Genomic DNA, 27,586 nt, shown 5'->3' on the forward strand with positions numbered 1-27,586 from the left:
TTTTTTTTTGACAACTCCCTTGTAATGCCAATTCGGTGCCACTATGAGGGCTGAATAAGGAATAGGGCCATATCGAGGGGTCATCACCCCTAGAAACAAGCCTGTGCTACTGAACTATGTTTTAGTCAATGGTATTTGTGCCAAGGATGGATCACGTGTACAACAGTAGTCCTGTAAGATCAGATTGCTTAGTGATGTTGCAGCTGTCTTAGTCTATATAAATGTACTCTATGATGCTTGTTACAAGGATGAAACCACCCAACGGTGATTTCCACTTAGGATGTGTTTCCACTGTTAAGTGATGGTATAAAGGCTGCTGGCATTCCCTCGTCCTCTAGTGGCAACCTGCAGCCATTCAGCTTCAATGGTTCCAGCTTCCTGCTAAGCCCTTCAAGAGTGCCTTTCTGTGTTTACTTGCCCTTTTCAGTTTGTCTCCTGGTCTGTAGGGTGCTATAGTACAAGGCCTGATAGCTGTGTGAGTGAGGGAATTTCTGACTTCTTGGCTTAGGAGCAAGTACTAGTCTAACTATCTGTGTAGAAAGGAGTAAAACTAAACCACCACCTTTGATAGGCAGGTAGCTGTGCATGCTGTCCACATCCTTCCCCTAGCAGCTGAGCTGGGGGTTTGGAGGAGGTTCTACCTGTTTGCAGCACAAACCACTCTCAGGCTGCATAAGCAGCTTGCCTGACTCAGCTGTTCTTGGACCCCTTTCCCAAAAATAGGGGGAAAGGGTAGGAAGTGGTGGAAGGGGGTTAGCTACTATGTTATCTCTGGCCTTAGGATGGCAGGTGTGACTTGAATGCATAAAAGCCAAGCACTTCTAAAGAAGCTCCATTCCCGTCAACATTCAGCACCCCATTGCTCAGCCAAGATTCTGGCTGCCTGAGCTATGCTCCCTGATCAAAACCCAGAGAAAGGGTTGGGAAGGTGGCTCAGTGGTAGAGCGCTTGCCTTGCATGCATGAGGCCCTGGGTTTGATTCCTCAGCACCACATAAGCAAAAAGAAAAAAGCCAGAAGTGGCGCTGTGGCTCAAGTGGTAGGCTAGCCTTGAGCTGAAGAGCTGAGGGACAGCGCCCAGGCCCAGAGTTCAGGCCCCATGACCGGACCCCCCAAAAAACAAAACAAAACAAAACCCAGAGAAAGGGCAAGCAAGGATGAGTTAGCCAAAAAGCAGGAAAGGAAGAGGGAAAAGACAGGGCTACCAAGGGACATTGCTCATAAGTCAGCTGAGACTGCGCAGGATCGAGCACTTGACCCAACACTAGGCACAGTTCTTGGGGAATCTCTTACCGAGGTTCGTGAGGTGGTCCACTCTGATCTATCAGGTTGAACTCACAGGTCTGACTAGCGAACTGGGCATACTCTAATAGCCCGCTGATGGGGTTCTTCAGCTGGCACTCTGTCAGTTTCTTGTAGGGTGAACACCGTGGCAAGCCAGGGCTGTAGAAGGAGGGCATCTCCATGATGGCTCGAAACTCACCTGCACGGATGCTATTCAAGTCATCTGGGATGTCATCTGTGGCCCACTGGCCATTTTCAAAGTCAACATACCCTGCTCTTGATGGGCCATTGTGATAGACAGGTGGTTTCAGTCTCATTGGTCTGCCTTCCTTCCTGCTTTCAAACCTTATGACAGGTCCCTGCCCATTCTCCATTTTTGCTGTGGTCACCATCTTATTTGATGGGGGTAAGTGACAGGTGGAGAGTGCCATGTTTCTTTGGGTCTCAGGGACAGCAGCTGGAGTAGCTGCAGGAACACTGTGTGTATTTCTCTTTATTTGCATCCTCTCTCGCTTCTTGTCTGTCAAGTACCAAATGGGAGGGGTTGCTCCTTGCCTGTAGACATCACCCTGCCTTTCCAAGTCAATCAGCACAGTATTCACATCTCGGGCCTTACTGAAGCCAATACTTCTAGCCACATTCAGTGCAGAGGAGTTAGGCACATTGAACAAGTAGTTGCAGATTTTCTCTTTGATCTCAGCCATATCAAAAGACTCAGGAGGATCTTCTAAGTCAGATGTGGGGTCTTCCTCTTCAGCTTTCAAACTGGGCTCTGAGTCTGGGGCACCCTGGCTTTGATTGTCTGGACTCACTACACTGTTGGGCTGGTCCTGAGCCTGAAATGAGGTTGTGATGCTCCACAAAGGGGGTGTTCCTGTCCCTTTCTGCAGCTTACCCTTCTTTGCTAGAGAGTATAAAACTCGATTGACTTCTTTCTTCTGGGCCCTGAGCTTCCTGGCCAGCTCATGCACTGTGGTAGCCTTCTCTTTCAAGAACTTTAAGATCCTTTGCTCTTGATCCTGGCTGATGCTCAGCTCCTGGAAGTGTGAGGAGAGCCTCTCAACACCTGTAGGTGGCAAAACCCCACCACATGGCAAAGGAAGCTGGGGTCTTATGTGGAGCCCCTGACTTCTGAGATGTTCACCCCTGGGGACACCCCAGATCTCTTGGTGCCTGCCTGGGGCAGATGGTCCTGGAAACCTTGGCCAGAATCCTGGGAGGAAGGGGGGTAGTGATGATGTCTGCCTTCCAATCAAAGGTGCTTCTGGAAGCTGTCCCTTGAGAAACTCTATTTGCTGGAGCTGGAAACTATTAGAGTAAGATCCTGGCTGTGGCTGCTGCCATCTGTGCCTGCTGTGCTCATAGCCTTGACTGGGTTGGGTGTGGTATCTGGTGAAGGAACAGCCCTGCAGAACAAGATGGGGGAGAAAAGGGTAGCGTTAGGGCTGCAATGGTAGACCTGTGGTGTTCCATCCCATCCTTGAAGATGTAGCTCCTGATTTCCTAATGGGCTCAGTTGACTGAGCCACAGATTCATATCCTAGCTGTGGTGATTCACACACATCTTTTTTTTTTTTTTTTGCTGGTCATGGAGCTTGAACTCTGGGCCTGGGCACTGTTCTGAGCTCTTCAGCTCAAGGCTAGCACTTTACCACTTGAGCCATAGCACCCACTTCCAGCTTTTTCTGTGTATGTGGTACTGAGGAATCGAACCCAGGGCCTCATGCATGCAAGGCAAGCACTCTACCACTGAGCCACCTTCCCAGCCCCTCACACACATCTTTAACCACTATCTAGGGGCCATTATCAGTGGGACACAGAAGGGAGTGGGAAGCCAGACACACACGGCTGGATGCTCAGTGTAGCCTCCCAGTGATGTATTTTACTCCTTCCTGTGCAATGGAATTTTAAGGATCGAGAAGGAACCTTTCCACTTACCAAAAAAAAATTACATTTCTAAAAATAAGAAAAACAAGCAAATCGTATTTTGTTTTGAAACAGACAAAAACAGAATCCTTAGGATGGCAAGGGAGGGTGGGGACTAGAGAATAGTTGAAATCACCTCTCTTTTTATTTTTCATGGTACTGAGGATTGAAGCCTCATGTATGCCAGGCAAGAGCTTTGTCACTTGAGCCAAATCTTTTGTTTTTCAGAAAGGGTCTCTCTGTCTTTGCCTAGGATAGCCTTGTATTCATGACCTTCTACTCTTCACTTCCCAAAGTAGCTAGGCTTATAGATGTGAGCTGCCAAACCCAGTCTAGATCATCCTTCCTGGTCACCACACAAGTCCTTCGTATCTAAAATCTGGTATTTGGATGACACTGACAGAAAGAAATTTGACTGACTATAACTGATCCCCAGTCCTGGTTTGTAAAGGAATGCAACACACTGGCAGACTTCAGAGATTCATCTGTGCTCCACTGCCCATTTGGGGAGAGCAGGATTTAGTTTTAGGGGAGCTGGAGGGTTTCTTTATAAAAGTGACACATTGTCCTCCCACTTCAATGTGATACTAAGAAGGGATACCTGGCACTTTCTCCAACACATCCACGCTTACTTGGACATGTGAGGCTGGCAGGGCCTATCTCTTACTACCTCAGCTCAGTCCAATACTGCCTTCCCCAGCTACTTCAATAGCTGCCTCCACTGTCTGTCTTTCTGAGCATCCAGACATCAGACCCCAAATTCTCCCATGCAGCTGGACATTTATAAGCTGCTGTGCCCTCCCATGCCCACCCACAGTGTAGCATTCAGCTTCTCCCCAGTGCTGTTTGGTAGAGGCAGGAGGTACTGGTAGGACTAGAAGAATATTTCTTTTCCTGGAGCTTGGAGACTTAGGAGGAGAGCATGCAGTAAGCATGTTTCTGTGTACCCTTCTCTGACTCACCTGAAGACTACAGGGGCAGCTGTGTCCCTTCTGCCCCCTACACCCACCCCATCATAACAAGTGGATTTTAGCATTCTCCCCAACATCATGGTAGCTTGGCTATGGGGCTCCTATCTTCCGTCTCCACCTTCAGCGCATGACAGCTTCTCCAGCTCCCTTTTCATTGTCATTCTTGCTCTAATCCAGGCTACCACCAAGCACTCAAACTCTTTTCTAGTCACTGGCAAACTTTTCAGGGAAGGACTAAATTGCTCTGCCATTATAGTGAGAAAGCAGCCACACAAAATAAATAAAGCTTTGTTAATACTGTTCATATCCCAAAACCTTATTTATAAAACCATGTAGAGGGCTAGATTTGGCTATGGACTGCCATTTGGGGACCATGCTCTTTTCTGATGGTAACTTCTCTGTGTTTCGACAACTTCTACTCCTACCTCTGCTGGAACCTGCTCCTCACTGTGATCCTATTGTGGCAGTCTCTCCCCGCCACCCCCATTTTTTCCCCATTCTGGTCTCATATACTCCCTCTCCTGGCTGTCTGGCCCTCCCAGTCAGTGTGCATTTATACTCAAGGTTTACTGTCTCCTTTCTTCCCCTGAGATCCCAAATGGCAATGGAAAAGGACACTGGCTTGTGCCAACAGGACCCACACGCACTGTCTCTTTTTTTGGGGGGGGGAGTGAGGGTGGAGTAGGGGGTGGGCTAACTGGGATTTGAACCAAGGGCTTGTACTTCTTAGGCAAGCTCTCTACTATTTGAGCCACATTCCCAATCCTCTTGCTATGTGGGTGTTTGTGTACATGTTCGTACTGGAGGTTGAATTCAAGAGCCTGGGTATTGTTCCTTAGCTTTTTTGTTTATGGCTGGTGCTCTACTACTTAGACACAGGTCTACTTCTGGGTCTTTGGTGGTTAATTGGAGATACAAGTCTCACTGCAAAGGCTGGCTTTAGACTGTGGCCTCAGATTCCAGCCTTCGGAGTAGCTAGGATGACAGGACTGAGTTACTGGCATCTGGTGCCTTTTTTTTTCTTTTTCTTTTTTTAAAGTTTGTTTTGCAAGCCTGGTGCTGGTTCGAGAAACACATCTCCAACTAACCACCAGAAAACCAGAAGTGGAGCTGTGGCTCAAAATGGTAAAGTGCTAGCCTTGAGGAAAAAAAGAACTCAGGGACAATGCCCTGGCTCTGAGTTCAAGCTTAATGATCACTACCACCAACAAAAAGTTGGTTTTACAGATAAGGTCTTGCTAACTTTGCCTGGGCTGGCCTTAAATGTCAGTCCTACCGCTGACTTCTAAGCAGCTGGGATAACAGGTGTGCACCACCATACCACTAGGTCTACATGCTTTTTCTTGAACCTCAGTTGGGTTTCCACTGTTAGGATAATGAAGTTTAATGAACACATATCAGCTCATTGAAGATTGAGCTGTCTTTTTTTTTTTTTAATTCTTCCTCCAGGGTTTAGTGACTCAGCATCAAAGGTCTCCTCTCAACTCTTCTTCCTTCTGTCTGTTTCTGTCCCTTTCTTCTCCTCCCACCCCTTTATATATAAATATTCCCTAAGAGTCTATGGACTTCTTCCTTTAGCTCTCTTAAACAACTCAATTCTACTACCTCCAACTGCCATTATCAGCTGGAGCTTCAGATGTGGATCAATTATCTAGATATTTTCCCCTCATACATCCTACCATCAGTGCAAATGCCACATTCCTGAATTTGCAGTTTTTTTCAAGCCAGCTTTCCTCCCATTCCTGTGTCACTGCTATCAATGGGCCCATTCTCCTCCTACCTCAACAGTGCTAGAAACTGGAGTCTTTGCAACCAGATCACCCTCCTCGATCTCCCACCTCTAAACAGGTAGTTGTAGGGTTATGTCGTGCCTACCACCTCATACAGTGCTCACATAGCTGAATCCTGGGCACTTCCCAATCAGCTATTTCAGTGACCTTGGGAAAAACAACTTTGTTTCTAGCTAAACTAAGGCTTTTTAGATTTAAGCAGCTATGTTCAGCCAAAATCTGGCAAATATAAAAGAGCTGAATAAATTATAATATATGCCTGCTATGAAACAGAATTTACATAGTTTTTTTTTTTTTTGGGTCCGGTCGTGGGGCCTGAACTCTGGGCCTGGGTGCTGAGGAATTGAACCCAGGGCCTCAGGCATGCAAGGCAAGCGCTCTACCACTGAGCCATCTTCCCAGCCCGAATTTACATAATTTTAAAAATTATGTGATAAACCTATTTGTTTTTGTCTAGAGAAAATGTAGGACTATGTTAAACAACAAAAGGTGCAGGTTGCAGAGTACTTGTACATCATAATCTCTTGTGTAAACAAAAGGAGAAGGGGGAAGCACCAAGGTGATATCTGTGCATGCCAGAATGGGCACAGAGAAAAGAAAGAAGTGAAAACAAGTTGTTATAGTTATTTTAGGGGAGGTAAGATGGGAGGGAGAAGGAATCTTGTCTTCTTACTCCTAAAGTCCCTGGAGTCCCTCCCCCCCACCCCCCAAGAACAGCCAGGTACATATTCACTGAGCCCATGGTGACCTCTCCTCCAGGAGTCTCTCAAGGCCACTTCTCTCCCACTTCAGGTCCAGGAACTGGGAAAACTGTCTATGTACCAACTCATCGAACACCCACTGCTGCACGTCTCACTTCAATCTGGCCTCTTGTCCAGGATCAAGAGACAAGTCACTCTGCCTTTACTACATTATGAGCACCATGAAGATATGTTTTTTCCTTCATTTTAAAGCAGGACTTTAAAATATACATAGATACACACATACACAATAACTTTCAAATAATAACGAATTAGCTACTGTAACTAATAACAACTCTTGAAAAATCAAGGCAATGTGCCTATGGTTAGGACTTACCACCCCCCTCCCCTTTTTTGCCCATCCTGGGGCTTCAACTCTAAGCCTAGGCCATGTCCCTGAACCTCTCCCTTCTCAAGGCGAGTGCTCTACCACTTGAGCCACAGTCCACTTCCAGCTTTTTCTGAGTAGTTTACTGGAGATAAGAATCTCTTAGACTTTCCTACCAGGGCTGGCTTCAAATCACAATCCTCAGATCTCAGCCTCCCGAGTAGTTAGGATTACAGGTGTGAGCCACCTGCTCAGCCCGGCTAGACTTACCCTTTTATTTTTTATTTTTTTGGTCAGTTGTGGGGCTTGAACTCTGGGCCTGGGCGCTGTCCCTCAGCTCTTCATCTCAAGGCCAGCGCTCTACCACTTGAGCCACAGCGCCATTTCGGCTTATTTTTCTTTTTGCTTATGTGGTGCTGAGGAATTGAACCCAGGGCCTCATGCATGCAAGGCAAGTGCTCTACCACTGAGCCACCTTCCCAGCCCAAGACTTACCCTTTTAAAGGAGACAGCTCTGATTTTTAACAACCAGGAGCAGAACCAAGATTCAGAGCACTTCCAGGCAGGCAGGTTGCTCCTGCCTGCCTATGGCCCCTCACTTCCCCCACAGCCGGCCCCTGGCACCCCTGTCCAACTGCCTCTGTGGCTTTTCCATAATGCCATAGACAGGGACGCGGCCTGGGAGCCTGGGTTCTCGGCTGGGCCCACCGCACCCAGGGGCCCGAGTGAGCTAACCTGTTGAAGGCCACCTGTGTTTGTCCGGTTCTTAGCTATAATGAATAAAGTGATTTCAGATTTCCTCCTAGAGGTTACTACGGGCTATCTTTAATTTCCCAAGTGCTGGTACGGGTGAAGAGAGGAGGGCCACTGAAAGTAACAAGTTGTTCAGGCAGGGCTAAGCGGGGCTGGGGGAAGCCAGGGAGGGGTGTCCTGAGTGCGCTGGGCCCCCCACCCAGAGGCTGGTTCTGGCTGCAGAATTAACTAACTCGACACACACCCCGCGAAGGACGATTCTGTCTGGCGAGGGGACGCCCAAGCGGTCGCCCACCACGACAAGCGCCGGTGTTGCAGGAGTCCAGGCGAAGCCCATGGCCCATGGCTGGGGTGATCTTACCTGCCTCGGGTCCATGGCGGCCCGCGCCAAGCCCCCCCGGGCCCTGCCAGCCCCGCAGCGCCGGTCCCAACGGAGCCCGCCGCGGGCACACCGCCCGCGCACCGCCCGCGCACCGCCCGGCCTCCCCGCCCGGCCTCCCCGCCCGGTGGCCCGGCTCAATTTCGCTTTCGTTTCCCGGGAGGACGAAACTGTGGCCAAGGGGAGGGGCCGGGCCGGGCCCCGGCGCCGCGCCGCGCAGAGTCCCCACTCCCGGCTCCCCACATCCCGTCCCGAGACCCCGAGGTGGGGATCGGAGGACCAAGTGCTCACGGCGGCGCACCCCACCCCGTCCCCGTCGCCCCGGCACGAAGAAGTAAAAACCAGCAAGAGGACAACAGCAGTCGGGAAAGATCCTCCTCCCGCCCGCCCGGCTCGACCTGGACGCCAGTCTCCACCTCATTCATTCCTGCCTAACCCTGGTCTCCGGTTCTCTTGGGGCCTGGCGATCCCTGCGCGTCGGCCTGCCTGGACCGCACAGTCCCGGCTGGGCAGGCCTTCCTCACTCCGGCCGGATTTCCCACGCACACCGACTCAGCTCCCCGCCAACCGTACTTTCACGCTGAAAATGCCTCAACTGGGCAACACAACTCTACAAAGCACTCAATATGCACTAGATACTGTGCTCAGCACTGACGATGCCACACAAATTGACCCTCACCCTCTCATTTTTCTGCCTGGGGTGCGGGTGGATGGCTCAATGATCACTAGTATTGCGCACGATCCGCTTATGTTCCTGAGTTTGGAGCGGCCAAGTGCTCTCCGCAGGGCAATCAAGCAGCCCTGCACCCCCTGCATGGTGATGTTGAGAGGCTGCTTAGTTGGAATGAAGAACAGAGTGCTCAGTAAGGAAAAGAATGGGCAAAAGAGTTCTTCACAAGAGGAAATTTGAACTAGGAAGTAACAGGGAAGCCGCAGTGAGTTCCCCTCAGCCCTGGGCGGCACCACGAATCAGCTGGACACACTAGGTGGGAGGGGCTGCAGGGGAGGCCCTGGTCACTGCAGGATTTCAGTTTGCCATTTCCTGGAGAGAGGAAAATATACACAATCGCAATTCAGTCTTTTTACACAGAGAGCAAGTCACACACACATAAGAAATCTAGAGTGCATTATTTATAGCAACCTCTCATGCTGGCAATAACTCAAACGTTTGTAAAAAATGAAGTAGATAAAGCCGCGTGTCAGTGGTGGCTCACTTGTGTAATCCTAGCTACTCAGGAGGCTGAGATCTGAGGATCATGGTTCAAAGCCAGCTGGAGCAGGAAACTCTGAGACTCTTATCTCCAATAAACCACTCACGAAACCGGAAGTGGCACTGTGGCTCAAGGGGTAGAACGCTCACCTTGAGCTGAAGAGCTGAGGGACAGCGCCCAGGCCCAGAATTCAAGCTCCATGACCGACAGAAAAAAAAAAAAAAAAAAGGAAGTAGATAGTGTCATAGGCTTATATTGTAATATTATACAGCAACAACAACAAAAAAAGAGCTACAACACAGGCAGCAAGGTACTTATCTACTATGCTGAGGGAATCCACATGCATACTATTTATGCAAATCAGGCAAAACTAAATTGTAACAAACACTGCATAGAAGACAGGAGGACTTTAGGGGTATCCTCGAGGGAGGGTGGAGGGAGCTTTGACTAGGAAGAAATATTCTGGGTACTGGCAATGTTCTAGTTCTTATTTGGGTAGTGGTTTTTCAATCATTCATTTGGTTGTTTGCTTACATGTTTTTCACATATACATTGCACATACATATACATCTTCTGCATTTTACCATTTTAAAAGGGTACAATTCCAGCCCATTTCCCCACTTGATTAAGATAAGTTATATACTTCTTACCTCTGCTTTCTTGCCTTCAGGGTAAACAGTCTGAAAACCTCTCAACATAGGACGAGGGCACCAAAGCAGAAAGAGAAATTTCTTTCCTAAACAGTGTCAGGTCAAGCCTTGAAAGAAGAACAACTGCCACTGTCATTTAATCTTAGCAGCACAAGTAACTGTAGACCGACTGATTCATAAACCTGTCGTCTCCCCCTGCTCAGTAATTGTTTTCACTCCCCTAGGGTGGTGGGCAGGTGACCAAAATATTTGTGCTATTCTATTGTTTGGACTTGAATTGGAAGAAGCTTTAAAAAATTAACCACAAGTAATTTTCTTCTTTTCTTTCCTTTTCTCTCTTCTCCCCTAGCCCTCTCTCTCTCTCTTCTTTCTTTCTTTGCAGTCTTAGTGCTTGAACTTAGGGCTTGGACACCTCTTTATGCTCAAGGCTAGTGCTCTACCACTTGAGCCAGAGTGCCACTTCTGGCTTTTTCTGAGTAGTTTATTGGAGATAAGAGTCTTATGGACTTTTCTGCCGGGGCTGGCTTTGAATTGTGATTGTCACATCTCAGCCTCCTGAGTAGCTAGTTTCAGGCATGAGCTACCGATGCCCAGCAGTATTTTTCATTTATTGTGGAAACATTTAGAAAATAGAATAAACACAGTGAAAACCATCTTTCCTCCCCCTCCACTATTAATTCATTGATGCCTAAACTTCCAGGGTTTTTTCCCTGTGCATTAGGACAGCAGTAATGAGCCGAGTGCTGGTGACTTATGCCTGTAATCCTAGTGACTCAAGGAGGCTGGGATCTGAGGATCATGGTTTGAACCAGCCTGGGAAGGATACTTTGTGAGACTCTTATTTATATCCAATAAACTACCAAAAAGCCAGAAGTGGAGCTGTGGCTCAAGTGTAGAGTGCTAGCCTTCAGCATAAAAGCTCAGAGACAGCACCCAGGCCTAGACTCTGAGTTCAGGCCCCAAAACAAAACAAAACAAAACAAAAAACCACCAGTAACACAGAGGTAGCTGATCCTCTCCCAAGACAAATATTCTTCCTGTAACAAACAACTCTACAGGGGCTGGGAATGCCTCTGGCCAGCTGTGATTTGACCTTGAGTATAAGCGTACATGGGGTATATATGCTAGGGCTGCTCATTAATGACAATCTAAATGATTAAGACTCATGTCTAAAATTAGATGAATTTTCTGAGGCTCCTCGTTCAGCACAAACAGCAGTCTGGCTCTCACAGCACTGCTAGGTTCCAGCTCCATCTATGACCTTACGGACTCGGCTTCTCCCATGGTGGGAAAGGACACATCATCAGGGCTACTATCATCAGGGCTACTGGGCTGCTTTTAGCTCTCCCAATTCTGCTCTCAGTGCTTTTTAGCTATAAATAACTGCTAGTCTGGCTTTGTAATTATTAACTTGGTTTGTTGTGGATTCTGTTTAACCTCATTGCATGTAGGGACACATATTTACAACAGTTAGTGCATCTGCAATTTCCTATGGCCAGACATTAGCACACATAGGGGCTAATATCTCAAGTTGGATCTTCTATCTTCCCATAGCAAAATGGATGACTGTGAACTCTTCAAGTTGGTTAAAGAGACCACAGTACGAGAGCAAGGACAGTCTGTATACTTCTTACACAACTAGCAACATGTTATCAGAGAGATAATAAAAGCAGGAGTTGTTTTAAGTGCCAGGGCATTAATTAATTAAGTGCCCATTTTGGGGCTTGAACTCAGGGCCTGGGTGCTGTCTTTGAGCTTTTTTTGCTCAAGACTAGTGTTCTACCACTTGTGCCACAACTCCACTTGCAGTTTTTTGGTGGTAAATTGGAGATAAGAGTCTCATAGACTTTCCCAATTAGGATGGCTTCAAACCACAATCCTTAGCCTCCCAAGTAGCTAAGATTTTAGGCATGAGCTACCAGTACCTGGCTCAAGGCATTGTAGAAGAGGACATAGACATAGACCCATGCTATCCTAGCTCTTAGAAACACACAGTAAGCAATTTTTACAGTTGATGGTGACTTTATTGTTTCCTTTCATTATCATTGGGCTTTATATATTCTACTTACAATAGCTACTCCACTGGTAACATTAATTTTCAAATTTCACAGGGTCCTCCCACAGTAACCCCACTTATTTTGATAACCTGTGAGGCTTTGGGGAGACAGAATAGTAAGTGGGCCCAGAAATTAGTGTTCTGTACTTGTCCCAATGCTGGTGTACATTCTATGGCTGTTAATGGTCAGAACAGGCTTTTGAAGTTATAAGGAAGTAAGAAGCAACCCTAGGTACTCCCCCAAAGAAACAGAGGTCTCCAAAAAGTGGCCAAGTGCAAAAGAAAGAAGGTGGTATTTATCCGTTATCTGCATGTGTCTGTAGGTGCATTGTTAGTGGGCACTATCATATAAAATTATAAAAGTTATATTATAAAATTATAAAGTTCATAAAATTATAAGGTTATATTAGACTTCTGGAGATGTAGCTTAATGATGGAGTGTTTGCTTGCTTAACATGTACAAACCTTGGGTGTGATTTCCCCACACCACTGAAAATATAAATAAAAAACCCTGATGATAGAATTTATCATTTTATTTATTTATTTATTTATTTATTTGGGTCCGGTCGTGGGGCCTGAACTCTGGGCCTGGGCGCTGTCCCTCCACTCTTCAGCTCAAGGCTAGCGCTCTACCACTTGAGCCACAGCGCCACTTCCAGCTTTTTTCTTTTTGCTTATGTGGTGCTAGGAATCGAACCCAGGGCCTCTGGCATGCAAGGCATGCGCTCTACCACTGAGCCACCTTCCCAGCCCCAGAATATATCATTTTATTAATGATGTCAAAACAATAGTAAAAATAATGGCCAGCTGTTCTATGTAGAATGTTGCATGTGAATGTATAGCACGTTAATATATAGTCATAAACACCCTACAAGGTGACCCTCATATACCTGTGGCTTCATGCACTAAGTCTTGAAAGATATTCAGACTGTCTGTCTCCTGCGCTAGGTTGGTTCTGTGTGTACCATCTGATAAGACTGTGGAGGTAGCTCTGGCTGGCACAGAGGCTCAGCTAATGGTCCACATTTGGGTTCCACTGAACTGGAACTCAAAGGGAAGACTTCTTATCCACTCTTGCTTTTTCTTCCTCTTCTTCCCCAGGACCCAGCCTGGGAGTGGTGAGGCTCAGTCCCAGCTTCCGTCAGACAATGTCCCATCTCCAGCTTGCAGGAAGTAGAAGGGACAAGTGCAGTCTGTCCTGGGTAGGTCTGATGATAGCCTGGGCCCAGGTTTCTGCAGTGCTTCCTGAGGAAGCAGGCAGATTTCACTGACAGACAATTTGTAGAGAGCCAATTTGCCAAATGGCCAATTCACTGAAAAACCAATTTACGAAACAACCACTATGCTGAATTTTCTTTTCTCTCCTTGGTCTTAATTGACTAGTTTTTGTTCCAACTTCATAAGAGAATTTAGAGGAAATGTGTGCTGCCAACTCTCTCTGCTGCCTTTGAGCGGGGACTGAGGAGGAAACGGGAAGGGTGAGGGGTGAGATGAGTGGCTGTGGCAGAACTTTCTGTGGAGTGACTTTCTGGGCATCAACAGCTATTTCTAGGCGTCTACAGTCTTCTTTCCAAGCCTTTTGCAAGGCTTTGCCATTTTGAACTAGTGTGTGTGTGTGTGTGTGTGTGTGTGTGTGTGTGTGCGCGCGCGTGTGCGTGCATGTGTGTGTGTGTGTGTGTGTGTGTGTGTGTGTGTGTGTGTGTGTGTGTGTGTGTGCGCGCGCCAGTCCTGGGGCTTGAAGTCAAGGCCTGAGCACTGTCCCTCATCATCTTTTGCTCGAGGCTAGTACTCTGCCACTTGAGCCACAGCTCCACTTTCAGCTTTTTGGTGGTTAACTGGAGATAAGAGTCTCACGGACTTTTCCTGTCCGGGATGGCTTTCAACCACAATCCTCAGATCTCAGCCTCCTCAGTAGCTAAAATTACAGGTATGAGCTACCAGTACCCAACTCCAAACTAGTCTTTAATGGACTTTCTTTCGATATTAACAAGCTCACAACTCTCCCTTTCCATGAAGAGGAGAGAATCCTGTGAAGCTAGGGTAGAGTGATTTTAGGAGCTGTCCAGGAGGATCACTTGAGTCCAGGGGTTTGAAGCTAGGCTGGGCAACAGACCCTGGCTCAAAACAGATGAAAAGAAATCCCCATATGAAAAAAAACAATCCCATTGGAAAAAAATTCCATGAAATAAAGATGTAGGCAAACTTTCGGGGTGATATGTTGCATGATGACAACACCAGGCATAAACTCTGGCTTCCTTCCTGTGCAGTCTTCCAGTGGCAATTATCTCTGGAAAGTAAGATCTGCATATATCAGGCCATCCAAGAAAAGGTTAAACCAGCCATTAAGAAGAGAGAGAGGGTAGCCGGGCGCTGGTGGCTCATGCCTGTAATCCTAGCTACTCAGGAGGCTGAGATCTGAGGATCGCGGTTCAAAGCCAGCCCGGGCAGGAGAGACCGTGAGACTCCTATCTCCAATAAACCACCAGAAAACCGGAAGTGGCGCTGTAGCTCAAGTGGTAGAGCGCTCGCCTTGAGCTGAAGAGCTGAGGGACAGCGCCCAGGCCCAGAGTTCAAGCCCCACGGCCGACAAAAAAAAAAAAAAAGAAGAGAGAGAGGAGGAAGAGAGATGGCATCCAGGAGAGGAGGGGGAGCTTTAGCAGCACAGGTAAGACTCCGGTTCAAGGAAGCACATGGGGCCACATGTATTCCTTTCATGGTTGCATCTCAATGACTTACATTTGTGCTGCAGACATGATTTTATGATATCACATATTTGTTATTGACAAGAAAATAACTCAGTGGCTTCCCAATGCTCTTAAGGCAAACGTCTTTCTGATGCCTTGCCTGGGTTGGCCCTGCCATCCTCTCCTCTCACCCCTAGTCTCCGGCAGCTCACCCTCAGCCCACTCTTCTTCCTCCAGGTTACTGCCATGTCTTGTCTCCCTCTGATCCTTTCTTCCCCTATTCACCTACATTGGGATCCATCTTTCAGGTCTCAGTGAGGTCAACACTTGCTCAGGAAGCCACTGAACTCTCCACCCCACGCACACAGCTCTAAAACGTCTCCCTTGGAGTGGCTTACATTTGTAATTCTATACTTCTTTGTGACTTAAAACAATAATGTCGGTCTCCCTTACCACAAGTTCCATGAGGTCAGAGCTACACAAATGTTTTCTTATGAGGGAGTCCCTGGCATGTCACACATAACATAGCAGAGGCTCAGAAGCGTTCACTGAAAAACCAAACATGGACATCTCGCCTTGAAAGACAGCTTCCAGCTGCCAGACTCGGGCCAGTGTTTGTCAAAACAGTTTTTTTTTCTTTCCCTTTCTTTCTTTCTTTCTTTCTTTCTTTCTTTCTTTCTTTCTTTCTTTCTTTCTTTCTTCCTTTCTTTCTTTCTTTCTTTCTTTCTTTCTTTCTTCCTTCCTTTCTTTCTTTCTTTCTTTCTTTCTTTCTTTCTTTCTTTCTTCCTTTCTTTCTTTTTGTCGGTCGTGGTGCTTGAACTCTGGGCCTGGGCGCTGTCCCTCAGCTCTTCAGCTCAAGGCTAGCGCTCTACCACTTGAGCCACAGCGCCACTTCTGGCTTTTTTCTTTTTTCTTATGTGGTGCTGAGGAATCGAACCCAGGGCCTCAGGCATGCAAGCCAAGCGCTCTACCACTGAGCCACCTTCCCAGCCCCTTCTATCACTGTATCTCAATATCTTCAGATGGCCATTGCTAACTCTCCCCTCTGGAGTGCTAGTGAGTGGACAGTAGGGATCCCAGGAGACATTGAATTTCGCAATGGGGAGCCACTTAAGCTACAGAGCAATGAATTTGATCCATCACATCCAACTACAGGCCCCATAATCCTGACTCACACACAATGAGGGACCACTTGCTAGAAACCTCCCCACACATCCTGTCCTGTGATACTTAAGACAATCCCTAACCCAGACCGCAGTGGCTACTAAGTAGCATTTGGAGACTATAGGACAGAGAGTGTGTGTGACCCCCACCCCTTTCAGACTTGGCCTACCTGCTTCTATGCTGGACAGGAAACCCCACCCCCTATATCACATCTTTGACACCAGAATCTGTATTTTCTCTTTAACAAATAATATCCACAGGAGGCAGAAATTGTAGGCAGAAGAATGGTTCTGCTTGCAAGAGACCAACCTTTCGCTCTCAAGCTGTTTAAAACAAACACGAAGCTTCTCCTTAGTGCTGCTCATCTGGAATCAACTCCTTGTTTAGGAAATACAGAGGCTGGGGAAATATGCTGTGTGTGAGGGTAAACAATTGAGTACAACAAATATGGTCTTACATAAATCCACAGCTAATAGTGGGACAGTTAAACATGACTACTTAAATGAGAAATAAAATAAGGAAGGTCACTATTGACCATTGGCATTTTCTTAATTGTAGAATGTACTGCTTTTCCCATCCTAAAATGTTCAATATTAGAATATGAATTGCAATATAAATGCACATTTAATTCAGTGCTTCCCATCTTATTAAATTGATAGCATTTCTCATGTTCAATGGTTTTAGAAACAGATATGATATTTAACGTATATGTTAAATATATTTCCACACATGGATAATCCATCATATTCTACCACACAACACAGAAATAAGATAAATTATTGACAAGGAAAGAAAGCCAGATTATTTGCAGATCATATCATAACTCTAGATAATCCAAGAGTACCAAGTGAAAAACTCTTAGAAGCAGTATCAGTCAAAGCAGGTGGCTGGATGTAAGAGAAATAGACAAGCCAGGCCAGTGGTATTTCTTTAAAGCTCACAGCTAAGTATCATTTCCTGCAGCAATTTAGGGAAATGCTAAGAACAATGAAGTTATGAGAAACACGATGGAGTTACATCTCAATAAACCCATCACCAATACAAAAATAATAAAATGAGACACTGGACTTAATACACCTGACCTGCTAAACACAACAGTTTAACAACAGCAACCATGGAGTATGGTTTGTTTCCCTACTCATTTTTTGGTTGACCTGGAGCTGGAGCTGAGGCCAGATTCCAGCCCTGCCTGACTGCATCTGAGAGGGTGCAGAATGGCAAACCACTAGCTGAGGAAAAGTGCAAGTGTGGCTTCAACTCAGTGGATATACTGTTTGTACCATCAAGAAGGTGAAAAATCATGAGTTGAACCACCGTAACTTGGGGAACATCTGTGTTTGAATCTCAGTTTGATATTCTAACAAATTATTTAAATTATTATTACTGTACCTTTATGGTACAGTAATAACAATATCTTTAAAACAGACATTTAGCACATTAAACTGATTTTATTTAAAATATTGCATACTATTTTCATCAAATATCCCGCTAAAATCTAAACACTGAACTCTGGCTTTATTTATTTATTTTTGTTGGTCATGGGGCTTGAACTCAGGGCCTGGGCTCTATCACTTTGAGTCACAGCTTCACTTCCAGTTTTCAGGTGGTGAATTAGAAACAATTTCCTGCCTGGTGCCGGTGGCTCACGCCTGTAATCCTAGCTACTCAGGAGGCTGAGATCTGAGGATCATGGTTCAAAGCCAGCCTGGGCAGGAAACTTCCTGAGATTCTTATCTCCAATAAACCACCAGAAAACTGGAAGTGGCACTGTGGCTCAAGTTGGTAGAATGCAAGCCTTTAGCTGAAGAGCTGAGGGACAGCGCCCAGATCCAGAGTTCAAACACTATGACCAACAAAAAAAAGAAAGAAAGAAAGATACAATTTCTTGCTAGGTCTGTCTTTGAACTGTGGTCCTCAGATCTCAGCTTCCTGGGTAGCTTGGATTACAGGCTTCTGCTACCAACGCCTGGTGAATATTTACTTTTTAAGGTCACACATAAAAATTAGAATACAGGGCTGGGAAGGTAGCTCAGTGGTAGAGTGCTTGCCTTGCATGCCTGAGGCCCTGGGTTCGATTCCTCAGCACTACATAAGCAAAAAGAAAAAAGCTGGAAGTGGCGCTGTGGCCAAGTGGTAGAGCACTAGCCTTGAGCTAAAGAGCTGAGGGATAGCGCCCAGGCCCAGAGTTCAGACCCCAAGACCAGACCCAAAAAAAAAAAAAAATTAGAATACAGAACGAGGGAAAAACATTTTTAAACTTACAAAGAAAGGGATCAAATATGTCTACAGAAAAAATAAAAGAAGGTTTTGTTTATTTTTATAGTGCTGAGGATTGAATCTAGGGCCATGCTCATGCCAGGCTAGCCCTCTACCATTGAGCTACACTCCCAGTTCTCAGAAAGATTGTGAAGACTTAATAACAAAGCCTAAGTTAGATACCAAACAATAAACCACAAAAAAAATTAACAGCAAATAAGGTTTTTTTTTACAATAAGCATAAACTCTTGTTTTAGAACATTTATATGATTTATTAAAACCACTAAAATACAGTAAATGGATAAATGGCAACTAATTTGAAAATGAAAAAATGTGGCTAATAAGATCACAAAAATTCACTTAATCACAACAAAATGCAAAGTAAAATGAGATACTATATCTTCAACTTAGATTTCCCTTATTTTAGTTAAAATACTCTGGACACATAGTGGGAGCTCAAGCCAGCTACAATGGTAGAAACTGCCCAGGCTGGACACCTATCATCTGCTTATTTGAGGCCCAAAACATTCCAAAATCTGAAATTTTTGAAGCTCTGACATGATTCCATAAGTGGAAGATTTTATACCACAGAGCTTTGTTTCATGCACAAAACTACTTAAAAATATTGTACAAATTACAATCAGATTATGTGTATAAATGAAATTTCATGTTTGAGTTTGGGGCCCATTCCCCAAATACTTCATTATGTCCTATGTATTATGGGTTAGGCATTCCAAGAAGTTTAAAGAATACTAAATCCATATTCACTGTGCATGGGGCGGGGGGTAAAGGGGGTCCTGGGGCTTGAACTCAGGACTAGGTGCTGTCCCTGAGTTTCTTTTGTTCAAGGCTAATGCTCTACCATTTGAGCCACAGCTCTACTTCTGGCTCTTTCGGTAGTTTAGGAGAGGTAAGAGTCTCATAGACTTTCATACCCAGGCTGACTGCAAACCATGATTCTCACATTTCAGCATCCTGCGTAGCTAAGATTACATGCTTGAGCTACCAGCTCACTTTTTTGTTGTTGTTGTTGTTGGTTGTGGGGCCTGAACTCTGGGCCTGGACACTGTCCCTCAGCTCTTCAGCTCAAGGCTAGCGCTCTGCCACTTGAGCCACAGCGCCACTTTCAGCTTTTTCTGCTTATGTGGTGCTAAGGAATCAAACCCAGGGCCTCATACATGCAAGGCAAGCCCTCTACCACTGAGCCACCTTCCCAGCCCCCATATTCACTTTTTAGGAAGCAAATCAGGTCTCAGCACTCTAACAGAAAATTGCAGCTGGGCTGGAATGGAACTTGGATGTTTGGGGTAAGTGTGGGGTTCAATAATAATCCTTTTTCCTCAAGGGTTTATTTGCATAAAACCTTTTGTCATTTAAAAAATGTATTTTTTCCTCCGGTTGTTGGGGATGTGTGGTTTGCATATGTCTCCTCCAAGTTAAAATGGAACACAAACCAGGAAGATGGAGAGGCCAGAGGATGTAGATTTAAGCTGAAGTTAGATGCATAAGCAGCCCCTATGGTTAAGGGCCACTTGTCCCATGCCGGCACACATCCTAGGCAGAGAACACCAGTGGGCACATGGAAGCTCCCTGATGTTGGCTTGGAAATCACCAGGTGTGGAGTGGCATGTACAGCATGGCTCTGTTTAGGTGAAAACAAAACGTTTTTGAGGATTCAGGACAACATATTGACTAGCCATGTATGCAAAACTTAAGAAGTCAGGCTGGTGTTGGTAACTCCGCTTCTGGATGAAGTGAACTGGATGAAGAAGTCTCATTTGCTTTAGAATTTTCTCTCTCTCTTATTCCCTCCCCGTCTTGCTTAATTCCTGGTCCTGGGGATCAAAATCAAGGCCTTGTCCTCTGCCATTGAATCATACCTCAAGCCTGTTTTTATAATTTTTCTACTGTGGATCTCTCCATCCCCCCACCCCCAGCCCTCTCTTATTTGAGTATTTAAAAAGAAAATATGTTTTAGAGGTCACAAACATTGATCTCCAAGCCTTAGTCTCAGAATAACCTGATATTTCTAAGGGCTTAGAATAGTGCCTGGCACATTGTAAGTGCTGGAGGAAATACTTTAAAAATAAATTCTTGAAGGGGAAAGCATCAAGACACAGAAAGCATCAAGACACCTTCCCAGCCCCAAGTCTGTGAGATTCTTATCTTCAATTAACAACTGAAAAAAGTCAGAAATAGTGCTGTGGTTCAAGTGGTAAAGCGTTAGCTTTGAGTGAAAAAGCAAGGGGACAGTGCCCAGGTTCTGAGCTCAAGCCCCAGTACCACCAGCACCACACACAACACACACACACAACACACACACACACACACACACACACACACACACACACACAGAGTGAGCAAAAGCAATTAACTAAGAGAGATTTTGAGAAAATCAAGGCAAAGAGGGCCCTTATGACATAATCTTATCCCCAGGATCCAACCATGCTTGAAAGAAAGTCTTGATACATAGCCTATCAAGTTCAGAAGAAGCCAGGCATGGTGGTGCACTTTTGTAATCCCAGCTACCTTACGCCCACGAGTTCCTAGCTAGCCTAGACAATATGGTGAGACTAAATTAAAAAAAAAAACAAGTTCAGAAAAGTTTGAGGGGAGTAAATCAGTAGTGTGGGCTTGCAAGCTGGTTTGTCCTGGTCCTGACCTCTCAGGGTCAGCGGCTCTGCATCCTGAGATGACCTGTAGTACTGAGTTTCAGACCTTCATGGTGACACTGCATCTATTATGCACATTGGACTCTTCATCAACAGAATGCCAGCATTTCCTTCCTGTGGTCAGATTTTCATTCATTCATAGTAAAGATTTACCAAATATTTACCTGCTATGTGCCAAGCATGGACTGTCTCAGGCTCCAGAAGTAGCAATCAAGTCAAAATTCCATTTCCTATTGCTCTGAAGCTTATGTTTTAATGAAGAGAGACAGCAGTAGGCACATAGATCTCCAGTGCCAGTGAACTAAATGAAAGCCTTATGAAGAGAAATGCTAGCTCAGGGTGAGGAGAAAGGAGTGCCAACCAATGAGCATCCTGTCCTCTGGGGGCTCAGTCTAGTAAAGAACCAGTCAGTAAATACACAATTATCAAACCAAAAAGTCTACAAGAGGGTTGTGCTCAGGTGCACAGGGAGCAGAGAGAAGAGAAGCCCAACTCATTGATCTAGAAGGAGGTCAAGGAAGCCTCTGGGGAGAAGAAATATGACTCAAATCTAAAAGGATCAACCAGAAGATGCAGTGGGAAAGGGCAACTCAAATAGACACATAGGTGGAAGAGATGCAGACTGCTTGATGATGCTGCCACAGAATAACAACAGACAACAGACAAACCAAACCAGAAGATGCTAGAAGGGTTGCAGAGAGGAGCACACAAGCAAGCACACGTGTATGCAAAACACCTGCTGTAGTTACCTGTGACTTTACATGCCATCCCATGTGGTTATAGAGGGGCAGTTTACTATTCACCTCAAGAGTAGGTCTGTAAAGGAGACTTATTGCCGGGCGCTGGTGGCTCACGCCTGTAATCCTAGCTACTCAGGAGGCTGAGATCTGAGGATCGCAGTTCAAAGCCAGCCCGGGCAGGAAAGACTGTGAGACTCCTATCTCCAATAAACCACCAGAAAACCGGAAGTGGTGCTGTGGCTCAAGTGGTAGAGTGCTCGCCTTGAGCTGAAGAGCTGAGGGACAGCGCCCAGGCCCAGAGTTCAAGCCCCACAACCGACAAAAAAAAAAAAAAAAAAAAAAAGGAGACTTATTAACTATGGAATCCCCACCTTGTTGAATGTGTGATTAGTTTATAATGCTAGAAGAAAGCTATAGGACGTGGTGTTGTGGCTCAAGTGGTAGAGCACTCACCTTGAGCTGAAAAGCACAAGGAGAGTGCACAAGCCTAGAGTTCAAGCCCCATGACTGACAAAAAAAAAAAAAAGAAAGCTATAAGGTGATATACTTGGAGTTTATAATACTCCATTTTGAAGTATATATAAGATAATAATTATATATTATAGAATATATAATACTAGATAATGTATTATGTAGTATAACCTATATACTACATAATAGATATAAATAATATATAGATTATATAACATATAATATATAATCTCTATCACATAGATTATATATATCTTACATAGTTTTCTACATATTATATAGTATATAATATATTATATATGTTTTGTATATTATATAAAAAAGCTAGGCATTAGTGGCTTATGTTTGGAATCCTAGCTACTCAGGTCTGAGGATCAAGGTGTGAAGCCAGCTCAGGCAGGAAAGTCTGTTAGATTCTTTTTTGTTGTTATTGTTGGTTGTGGGGCCTGAACTCTGGGCCTGGATGCTGTCCCTCAGCTCTTCAGCTCAATGCTAGCGCTCTACCACTAGAGCTACAGTGCCACTTCTAGCTTTTTGCTGCTTATGTGGTAATGAGGAATCGAACCCAGGGCCTCATGCATGCAAGGCAAGCACTTTACCACTGAGCCACCCTCCCAGCCCCAAGTCTGTGAGATTCTTATCTTCAATTAACAACTGAAAAAAAGTCAGAAATAGTGCTGTGGTTCAAGTGGTAAAGAGTTAGCTTTGAGTGAAAAAGCAAGGGGACAGTGCCCAGGTTCTGAACTCAAGCCCCAGTACCACCAGCACCACACCACACACAGCACACACATACAACACACACACACACACACACACACACACACACACACACACAGATAGAGCAAAAGCAATTAACTAAGAGAGGTTTTGAGAAAATCAAGGCAAAGAGGGCCCTTATGACATAATCTTATTCCCAGGATCCAACCATGCTTGAAGCTCATACTTGAACTTTGTAGTCAAATGATCAAAGGGGGAACCTCTTTTGCTCATATTGGGTTTCTGCCATTTGTAAATAGATCAATATATCTTCTTTCTGAGAAAGAGCTTACTGTTGTGTGGTTGGCAGGGATGGCTGCAGAAGGAAAGGGAAAACAGATTCTTGCCCATTGAGTATGATGAGTATGGTGATTTCAAGGCCACTACTATAGGTGTATAGAAATGAACCTTAGCTCGTTGGGTAAAGGAACCAAAGGTATGTATATAACTCACAGCCTATAATGGATGAGTTTCATAATCCTTGTTTAGTTCTAACAGTATACTACATAGCCCTAAGTCACTTGTAAAGAGAGATGACACTGATAGTAGCTGAGTGACACCACACTGTTACTATTCTCACATTAACACATATCACAGGTCTTTTCCAAGACCTTGTGAGAAACAATATTTTGAACTCTTTATTTTTGATGCCAAACAAATCAGCTGGTGCTTTCTTCAAAACAGCTCAAGCAGCTGCACCCATTATGGTACAAACACAACAGATGTTATAGCAAAGCAAATTGCTGCATCTCAAGAGATCACTATAAAAGCCCCAAAGCTCAAATACTGTTGTTCACATCTTTTAAAACTCTAATCAGTTGGTCACAGATAATAACTCCAATCTTGGTCTGAAAGGGAACTTCAGATATTTAATCCATGAATCAGAAAGATGTCCATGTAACTGTATGTGAGTATATAAAAATAGCTAGCTTAAGAAGGCTTTATGGAATAAGCACTGGGTCTCCTGGCAGCAATAAGAATGTCTCAAGTTTTTTCTTCTTTCCATAAGCATTACCAAATACCTACTTGATGCTCACAATCCCAGTACTGTGTACCCATGTTTACGAGTCCCTTTTTCTTGGTGCAAAAAGGCCAAATCTTGGTTCACATGTGCCCCATGCTAGGTAACATGTAAAATAAAACATGATGTATCATTGAAACAATGATACGCCTTATTGTGTGTGCCAGAACTCAGAGCCTGGGCACTGTCTCTTAGCTTTTTTGCTCAAAGATGGACTCTACCACTTGAGCCACAGCCACTTCTGGCTTTTTGCTGTTTATTTGAGATTAAGAGTCTTATGGACTTTCTGCCTAGGCTGGCTTTGAAATGTGATCCTCAGATAATCAGCCTCTTGAGTAACTAGTATTACAGGCATGAACCACTGGCACCTGACTTAAAAGTTACTTCAGCAAATTCTGTCCCTCTAAACTCTGCTTATGCATCCACTATACCATCTTCACATTGCCAGGACATTAGTTACCAAGAAGAACAAGACCCCAACCACATAGCTTGATGGTCTGGCTTCAATTTCTAGCTTGGCTATTAATTAGTGTTTGAAGCTTACCAACACTCACCTCTGCATCTGTAAAACAAGGGTGATACTTAGTTATTATAGTAGGTTGCTCGAGGGAATAAACCAGTGTATGTAAAGTGCCTGACACAGTGTCAGCTATGTAACAAATGTTCCATAAAGAAGTGATTAATAAGAAAAACAAAGGGCTTGACCATGGCTTAAGTGGTAGAGCACCTGCCTAGCAAAAGGAGGCCTGAAATCCACACCCCAGCATTACTGAAAAAGAGAGAATAAAATGAGGTCTTAATCTCTTTGTAGTTCTAAAATTTTATGCAGTCTACAGTAGAGAGATGATAGGTTTTGAGATGCCCCTCCTCAAGGTCTGCTTTTTCCTATTTGGCAAAAATAGCTAACAGCAAACAACAAGAACAGCAAAAAGGTTCTCACTACCAATGAGAAATCTTCAGTAAATCAAGCAAGTTCATGTGGGCACTGGGCCCTAAGAATAGCTTAGACACTTAAAATTCTGACAGCTCTGCTAGGTAGATAGAATTCTCTTCATTTTGTAGATAGGCCAAAGTAGGAGTAGAGAGGTTAAATAGCTCACTCAATGTCACACTGCTCTGATTCCACAGTTCAGGCTCCTTTTTCATTCCATTTCCCTGCCTCCTGTATAGCAAGCACTCAACTGTTTGTAAATAACGAACAAGATATGTCTGGATCTTTAAACCATCGTTACCATTTGCAGCCTCTGTGTCCACTGCCCCTAACAACCTGCAATAGAAATCCCTCCTCTCTCTGAAAAGCCGGCCTCGGTGTAGGCCTCCAGACCCATCCTCCCGCCGCGGCTCCGCTCTGCTCACGGCAGACTCCATTCCCCCCACCGGCAGAGCATCCGTAATCCCTTGACAGCTAGCCCTTTTTGGAAAGCAATTTCCCCCCCTCTTCCAACAACACCAACGGAGCCTCAGACACAGCTTACCCGCTAGCGGGGGCCCAAGAATCAAGCCAAACGGATGAACGAAAGGAAGGTGACGCAACTAGGCCTTCTGCACCAGAGCCAGACTGAGGCTTAGCGCAGTGGCCGTGACCCCGCAGTGGGCTTCGTCACCGTGGCCGCTTACGTCTCCCCGAGTCCCGCACGCAGCCCCGCGATGCGGCACCCGCCCTCTGCAGTTTGTGTGTGTGTGTGTGTGTGTTGGGGAAGGGTTGGGGGTGAGAGGGAGCAGCAAGGCTTAGGATGGCACCTACCAGTTCGAGACCCTGGCGCCTCGCTCTCCACCCAGCCACTCTCCGAGACGGGGCGGGGCGGGAGCGGGGGGGGGGGCAGGGGCGGAGGGTGGCTGGCGAGGGAGAAGCCCGGGGCCTTTGGTACCCAGCTGTTGGGCTCCAGGTGTCAGAGCATCCTTGCGCAGTCTCCACCCACGAACACATCCATGCACGCACACACACGGGTGCACACGCACACGCCTCCCCCAAGGCTGCCAAGCCCCGTCTCTGTCCCCCACCAGCTGCATCCCACACCCCCCCTGCCCCCGCCGCCGGCCAGGCGACCCCCCTCTGCGCCCCAGCCGGGCACCGCTCCGCTGCCCCTCGCTCAGCCCCAGAGAGGCTGTACCATGCGTGCGGCCCGGGAGGCTGAGGCGGAGAAGGAAGGAGACTCTTACCCCGTGCTGCAATTCGTCCTGTCGCAGCCCCACAGGAGCGAGGTGGCCGCCGCCGCCGCCGCCGCCGCCGGTCCCGCCCCCTGCCCTCCCCCACCGCGCAGTCCCCGAGCTCCGGTCGGGAATCAATGGCACCGTCGCACATTGGTGACATCATCGGCGCGCTGGGCGTGGGAGGGAGGCCCACGTGACGCCCTCCTCTTTTGTTTGCGCCCCAGGAAAGCTAGGATTCTGTTGCTCCTTCGTACCAGAAAATAAAAAATAAGTCTAAGAATCCCTCCCCGCTCCCCCGATCTGCGCATGGTAGTGTGGGGGACATGGTGGGGAGTAGGTACTTGGTGTTAGAACCCTGCAATGTTTTGCTCAGGGTCATGGTGATACCCATCAGTCATCCATAGTAACTTGGATGATGGAAGGCCTGAGAAAACACATGGGTGCCATCTTCTTTAAATGGACCTCAAGGCTACAGGACTGGTTGACTATGCACTACATATACCCAGTAGTTCTTCAGTGGCCCGTTCAAATTAAGCTAATGCATGAGTAAAATAACAGAATGCACATCTCACTGAAGAAAGTGTTACCAAACTTACCAGCTTCTAAGTGGTTCCCATCTTCTGCCATCGCCTTCCCTTCAGTGGTAACCCCCATCGTGAATTTCAATTTACATAACTATTCTGTTACTTTGATTTCTTGTGCATATGCATTGCTCAGCAACACATTAGAGGGGTGTGTGTGTGTGTGTGTATGCACACATGCCAGTGTTGAGGCTTGAACTCTGGGCGTAGGCCCTTATCCCCGAGCTTTTTTGCTCAAGGCTGACACTCTACTACTTGAGCCAAGGCTCCACTTCTGGCTTTTTGGTAGTTAATTGTGTAAGAAACAAGAGGCGAGCAACTAGACTGATAGAGGCTCAAGGCTTTATTGGGGTACAGGCATGCTGGGCTGTTCCAAACAGGAATGGGGCAGCAGCAATGGCCTGGTGTGGGCAGAATTGAAACAATTTTAGGGGGCAGTCACATGGGTCACAGTATGTGGACCATGGGAATTTGGAGGGAGAGGCAGTTCTGAGAAGGAGGTGTTATGTACGCTAGGAATTGGGGGGGGGGATGAGTCACATTCCAAGGAGAATAAGGAGACTATTGACTGTTGCAACTGGGGCGGGAATTTGTACATCACACCGGGGAAAACAGTACAACATTAGGGAAACAGAAACGTAACAGATTTTTGTAAACAGGGACATAGGGCAGGAGACTTAATTGGCAAAGTGACTCAGACTTTAGAAGTTGGAGAGGAGTCACACTGACATTCCTTCCTGGACTAGATTCAAACCACCATCCTCACATCTCAGCCTCATTAGAACCTAGGAGAAAGGCTTTAGGCCCCAGCATTCAGCTGTGTTGATTTGTTTGTTTGTTTGTTGTTGTTTTTAACCCTTCTAGTGTCAGGGGTAGGGGTTATATTCAGTCGATTCAGTCTTGCAGAGTCACTTACGTCTTGTGCACTTTCACTGATATGTAACAAAGCACGACATATCATAATTATAACATAATTGCCATTGTCTCACCCTTGTCCTTGCCT

General features: G+C 46.0%; 1 protein-coding gene across 7 annotated transcripts in view; it reads right to left on the bottom strand.

The window, feature by feature from the left end:
- Adar (adenosine deaminase RNA specific) overlaps positions 1–26,076 on the bottom strand; it is a 41,941-nt gene extending 15,865 nt beyond the window's left edge. The window contains exons 1-3 of one of the 7 annotated variants that reach the window (XM_070013770.1): positions 10,032–10,185; positions 1,554–2,689; positions 1,293–1,442 (exon numbers count right to left, since the gene is read on the bottom strand). In XM_070013770.1, coding sequence (XP_069869871.1) covers positions 1,293–1,442; positions 1,554–2,689; positions 10,032–10,079 — 1,334 coding nt within the window. In that variant the 5' untranslated portion in view covers positions 10,080–10,185. Of the gene's footprint in view, positions 1–1,292; positions 2,690–8,152; positions 8,248–10,031; positions 10,187–25,595; positions 25,663–26,011 lie in introns of those variants that run through there. The other 6 variants (XM_070013773.1, XM_070013772.1, XM_070013769.1 and 3 more) reach the window with 6 other exon arrangements.
- Between the last annotated feature and the right edge of the window lie 1,510 nt (positions 26,077–27,586).

The sequence above is a fragment of the Dipodomys merriami genome, unplaced genomic scaffold (assembly GCF_024711535.1).
Source record: "Dipodomys merriami isolate MVZ:Mamm:240054 unplaced genomic scaffold, mDipMer1.0.p SCAF_92, whole genome shotgun sequence".
Lineage (NCBI taxonomy): Eukaryota > Metazoa > Chordata > Mammalia > Rodentia > Heteromyidae > Dipodomys > Dipodomys merriami.